The sequence below is a fragment of the Amphimedon queenslandica genome, unplaced genomic scaffold, assembly GCF_000090795.2.
Source record: "Amphimedon queenslandica unplaced genomic scaffold, v1.1 AMPQUscaffold_13378, whole genome shotgun sequence".
Lineage (NCBI taxonomy): Eukaryota > Metazoa > Porifera > Demospongiae > Haplosclerida > Niphatidae > Amphimedon > Amphimedon queenslandica.
The window spans coordinates 1,691-7,478 of NW_003546386.1; the positions used below are offsets into that span (position 1 = coordinate 1,691).

The 5,788-nt window shown below is 34.1% G+C and overlaps 2 protein-coding genes across 3 annotated transcripts in view; one reads left to right on the forward strand and one right to left on the reverse strand.

Moving 5' to 3' along the window:
• The first annotated feature begins 6 nt into the window (after positions 1-6).
• Positions 7-5,788, forward strand: part of LOC109582536 (uncharacterized) — a 9,035-nt gene continuing 3,253 nt past the window's right edge. Inside the window, exons 1-5 of the mRNA XM_019997280.1 lie at positions 7-13; positions 1,723-1,851; positions 1,961-2,086; positions 2,835-2,900; positions 2,967-3,234. Of these exons, the coding sequence (XP_019852839.1) occupies positions 1,997-2,086; positions 2,835-2,900; positions 2,967-3,234 (424 nt within the window). The 5' untranslated portion in view covers positions 7-13; positions 1,723-1,851; positions 1,961-1,996. The remainder of the gene's footprint in view (positions 14-1,722; positions 1,852-1,960; positions 2,087-2,834; positions 2,901-2,966; positions 3,235-5,788) is intronic.
• On the reverse strand, positions 3,938-5,469 carry LOC109582535 (uncharacterized). Of its 2 annotated transcripts, XM_019997279.1 has the most exons (3): positions 5,296-5,469; positions 5,218-5,241; positions 3,938-5,168 (listed from the first exon to the last, which is right to left on the reverse strand). In XM_019997279.1, the coding sequence occupies exon 3, from the start codon at positions 5,107-5,109 to the stop codon at positions 4,105-4,107; it is 1,005 nt and encodes a 334-aa protein (XP_019852838.1). In that variant the 5' UTR covers positions 5,110-5,168; positions 5,218-5,241; positions 5,296-5,469; the 3' UTR covers positions 3,938-4,104. The 2 variants fall into 2 exon arrangements, with proteins under 2 accessions (XP_019852838.1, XP_019852837.1); XM_019997278.1 differs by having other exon boundaries at positions 3,938-5,241.

A 5,788-nucleotide genomic window follows, 5' to 3' on the forward strand; every position in this document is an offset into this window, starting at 1 on the left:
ACGCTCATGGGAGGTAAAGAGTAATACTCTTGTAACTATAGTCCATTTGCATTCACCTGAGCCCAGGAAGTGATTAGAAACCCCACCCAATAATTAACACAATGCAATAATATTGTGAAAAGTATGGCTGTACTTTCTGCATGGGTTATACAACCAACTTGGAGTTAAAGAGCTAAAGCTGCTTCTTAAGTAGTACAATAGATGTGGCAAAAGGAGAGGAATGCACTGGTATGTTTATTTTTACAATAGAACTTGTAAGTCAAAAGTTATAACAAGAAAACAAGGACTCAGGTGAACACAAATGGACTTTAATTTCATGTATTCACATGAAACATAATATAGGTTTTTTCAAAATCCTTTTTTTCAAAAATTGGCTCCAAAATTATTATTACATTTTCTGTTACATACTAATTGTATAGAAAGTTTGAGGTGTTTCCGACAAATATTTTTTGAATTATGGCTATTTTAAAAAACAGGCCAATTTTTGGAAAATATATCCAAGGCTATAGCCCATGGTTTTTTCAAAAAATGGCTAAAAATGACTCCAATTTTTCTTACATTTTCTGATACACATTAATGTCCTTATGTTGTGTAAAAGTTTGAGTTGATTCCAATAAGAATTTTTTTGAGTTATGACTAATTTTAAAACGAGCCATTTTAAAAGAAACAGCAAAGGCTATTGCAGCCCATGCTTTTTTTGAAATTGACTCAAAAATTATCCCCAATTTTATTACATTTTCTGATACACATTGATGTACTTATCAGGCATGGGGTCAAGTAGTGCTTGTACTTAAGTACAAATAAGCACAGCTTTCAAAGTATTTAGTGCTGCTTACAAGTACCTTTTCAATATAACCCGACCTACGGTAATCTATGTACTTTGTACTTGTACTTAATTACTTTTACAAATTTACAAAAGTGCTTTTAAGCATAGCAAAAATTACACACGAATAATGTATATGTATATGTACATCTACATCTACATCTACATCTACATGGTACATCTACATGGATTTTTTTACATGTAAATCTATATGTTGATGTCATGTACATGTACATGTACCACTACATGTACATGTGCATGTACATCTACATGTACTACTACATGTACATGTACATGCAGTATACAAGTTTCGTAGCACATTGTGTGATTGTGTGTTAGCTTGAAGAATGGTAATGGCATCACCATTAGTGGTATCACTCCAAAGCTCTCTGCTGTTTCCATTTATTATGACCAATTCACAGAGTTAGTGTTTATTAGGTGCAATAGTAAATTAACTATAATTGTAATTTTACTTAATTTTTACACTTATTGAATATCTAGTACTTATTAATGTAATTAAACACTCTGAAAAATGCTTGTTCTTGTACTTAAGCACTTATGTTAAAGCTATAGATTGTGCTTGTGCTGGTACTTCTAACACATTTAAGTGCTTGTGTTTGTGTTTAAGCACATTTCCTAGTGCTTGACCCCATGTCTGGTACTTATGCTATGTAGAAAGTCCGAGATGTTTTAGACAAATATTTTTTGAGTTACAACCATTTTAAAAATGAGCCAATTTTATCACCACAATTTTATTACATTTTCTGATATATTGATACACTACATGTATGTTATACAGTAGTGATTCTGACAAATAGCTTTTGAGTTAAGGTTTTTTTACATAAATGGCTAAAACTAAAACCTATAAATTTAAACTTACATGTGCATGTATTTTGTAGGACAACATATTTAATAGAATTTATCACGATAGCCCACCTGCTGAGAGGGTTAAATATGGAGTGTTGAATATCGTTGGAGATCCTCAAGGTGTGAGATGCTGTTACTCTTATGGAGACTCATTCTTACAAGTAGACTCTCTCTTGCATCATTTATACTCGCATTATTGATTATGATTGCCAATGTTAATTAGATTGCTGGTAAATAGAATATTTTTAAATTTTAGTATTTTTATTTTAGTTAAAGAAAGTTCGTTTACGTACCACTTTTGCTTCAATGGACACTTCTTCATCAAGTGTGAAGCTATCCTGCTGTGAGCATTATGGTAATGTACTCAATGAATATTCAGACAATGAACTAAAAGCTGTAAGCATGTACATGCACTAGACATTGCAATTTCTAATGTTTGTGTATTACATTATTATAGACCACCCTAGGTGAGAATTGAATGCGTAAGAAGATTATTAGAAATTTTTACAGTTGTAAGGCGTGGTTTAGGATGAAATAAATTTCGGCCGCCATTTTGGTTGGCAACTTTCAATGGAGAACAAACGGGCTGACATAAAAACAGACCTGTATTAAGAATTCTGGAGCAAATTTGACCAAATCCTTGACAGAAAAGCTTAGAGGCAGCTGTTCTTTCATGTAACAAGCGCTTTTTAGCTATTGATAGAGCTACAGCAGGTCAGTGAGGCATTTTCTTCGTGCCTCCATTGACTTCCATAATAAACTTGCCAACCAAAATGGCAGCTAATTATGATGTGTGGGCAGATACCGTGTATAAAATTAATGAAATTTATAACTTTTCCAATTCACGCCTAGGGTGGTTTATGCATTTCCTTTTTGATTCTTTATCATATATTACCGTATGAATGAAATTTTGGAGGTAGCTAAATTTGGCGAATTTGGTGTCTTGATAGCCATTCACAAAAATAAAAACCTGCCATTTTGAGCCATTATGCGCATGCTCAATAGCACTTGGCCACAATTTGCCAAATTAAAAATTGCCAATCACCAAAATTTAGCCATTCGCCAAATTTAACTCCCTCCAAAATTTCCTGCTATGTGGTAGTTATAGAGCAACTAGTCACCTACTTCTCTCCCTTTACTACAGATTCTTGATGTTGCCACTCATCGTAAGCTTTACCTTCAATCAACAATGATAACACACTATAAGGAAGTAAGTGGGTGATACTAAAATAACTATTATCATTAAATACTGTTTTATCTCTACTATTAAATATAGGTGCAAGTCCATGGGCCTGTCTCTCTCTCAGAGAACATTGATTGCATTGTTGTTAATGCTAGATACAGAGGCAATAAGACCATAGAGAGCTTACTGGATAAATTCATTGAGAAAAATAACTGTAATTTAATATGGATGAGCTCCGATGAGTCTTCTACAGTAGGACCAACTCATTCTTTAGCTTCAACTGCTGTCCATTATGTTCCTCATTCTGGAGACTATTATGATGGGACTACTCGTGATTATGAGGAGGAGGATGAGTATGGATCTGATGAATATGATAGTGACTATGAAGACTATTATGATGATTATGATGACTATTATTGAACTGGAGCCTGGAGGCACACTTATTTTGTATAAAATACATTTTATTTTGAATTTAGCACTTATAGTAAAGCAAGAAGCAGATTTTTGACACTCTGGCTAGCACCTTGAGGTGTAAACTTGCTAAAGCAATGTGCTAACAGGAAGCGACACGCCCACGCTTTGGTTCACAGGTGTGGCTGGTTATTTATTGTGTGCAACCCACGATGAATTTTTCCTACTGCATGCTTTATAAAGGTAGCACTGACACTGTATCCAGCGTCTGCATTCCTTAATATGATCGATAACTTTTCAAATTTTTGAATAGGGGAGTAGTTTAGATTCTCTTAATGAAACCCTTGCTCAGTTAATAATAAACAATGACACCATCCATGTACATGTTCAGTAAATATAATTCAAGGCTACATTGTATTGGAGCAGCTAGTGGTTATATCTAACGATGCCCACATCTAGATCAGTCATTTGCCCTCTCACAGTCTCACTTGGTATAAATCTAGCTAGTTGTTATGACCGAGAGTTCAAGCAGCTCTGCAGGGTATCAAGTATCAACTCTTCCTTAAGTTCTGAGAGGAGGTCCTTCAAGCTGGGGTAAGATCATACTTTAACACTAATAAATGTAATAATTAATTTTAATTGAATTTAAATTAAAACTCAAAATATTATGATACCATAAAGGATGTAACTAGTCTAGTAACTACAAAAACTAAATTTGTGTAAAAAATATAAGCTATGCATGACACTTCATTGGCAATGAAATTGGGAATAATAAGTTTTACTATTAATTACAGTCTTTCAGCACCTGAGTCAACAAGACTTACATTGGAGTGCTCAAAGTTTTCTGTGTTGGTTTCTTCAATGCTACTTTGCCCTGTAATTCCACGGTTTCTCCTTTAGGTGAGTTACTTGGGCCAGGTTTTGATTTTTTGTACAAGTAATATTGATAAAGAAAGTATGACCAGCTACTTATTCCAATGACTAGTATAACCAATGAAAATGCTAATGAAACTGTTAAAAATGCTACTCTAAGCTTATAGTTAGCCCTTGTATGCGTCATGATGTTGAAAGGTGATGTGCAGTCTAGTGGTAATTCATTGTCAGCAACAAAGAAAAACCCATTGCTTACTATTGCTAACACTGCTATAATAGATAAAAAAATATTATATAGCCTGCCCTTGGTATTTTTATTCCTTTGTTTGCCTTTTATAAATGCTTCAGAGACTCCATATATAATTTCTAGCATAACAATAAACATTATTCCGCCATATATTACCCACAGCACATTATATTTCCTTGTGCGACACATATTGGTTGTTAGACTAACGAGATTATAGAGTATGGTATAGGTTGTATCAACCTCTGGAACAACAGCCATGGTTAATATTACTGCATAGAACAATGATTCGTAAAATTGTACTTCATTTGGTGAATTATTGTTTTTGTCAGGAGAGTAAGAATCATTAATTTTTGTCTTGTTCATGTGCATACATGTAGCTTTACTAAAACTTTTTCCACATTTTACTAAATGTGGAATAATTTTGAATCCTAACTTTGCACCAATGAGTATTAGAATTGATATTACAGTTAGATCTACTTCTTCGCTATCATTACTAGTTTCAGCATCATTCATGATATTCATGTTATCTCCCACAAAGTATGCAACAGATGCACCAGCAGCCAGGACAACTTCCAAAATAAACCAGAATATTTGTTCAAAAACTTTACATTTGTCACGATAAGCCATACCAAAGACTACCATTGTTTCTACAGAAAAACCGAGAATAAGTCCACCATATCCCAGAAAGAGAATATATGTGAGCATTTGACTGCTTTCAATGAACTCTCCTGTTTCCAGCAATGCCCCATACGCGATTAGTGTAGCTAAAATATTAAAAGGCAATATTAGTGCTTTTACCCAAGCTTGTATAACCTCTTGTTTCATTTCATAAATTTCCTATTGAAGAAATTATTATATTATTATGATTATTTTTCAGTGTACTATGCTTACTTTATCTTCTGGTACTCCATCTTCACAGCTCATCTCTTGCTTGAAATTTAACAATAGTCAACTCAAATAGAACAACACTATTAACTATAAGTTGCTATTAAGATAAATTGTTGTGTTGCTGTGTTGCAATAGACCACCTTAGGCGAGAATTAAATGCGTAGGAGAAATTATTAGAAATTTTTACGGTTGTAAGGCGTGGTTTAGGATGAACTAAATTCCGGCCGCCATTTTGGTTGGCAACTTTCAATGGAGAACAAACGGGCCGACATAAAAACAAGCCTGTATGTATTAAGAATTCTGGAGCAAATTTGACCAAATCCTTGACAGGAGAAGCTTAGAGGCAGTTGTTCTTTCTTATAACAAGCGTTTTTTTTAGCTATTGACAGAGCTACAGCAGGTAAGTGAGGGATTTTCTTTATGCCTCCATTGACTTCCTTAATAAACTTGCCAACCAAAATGGCAGCCAATTAGGTATGACGCGTGGGCGGATACC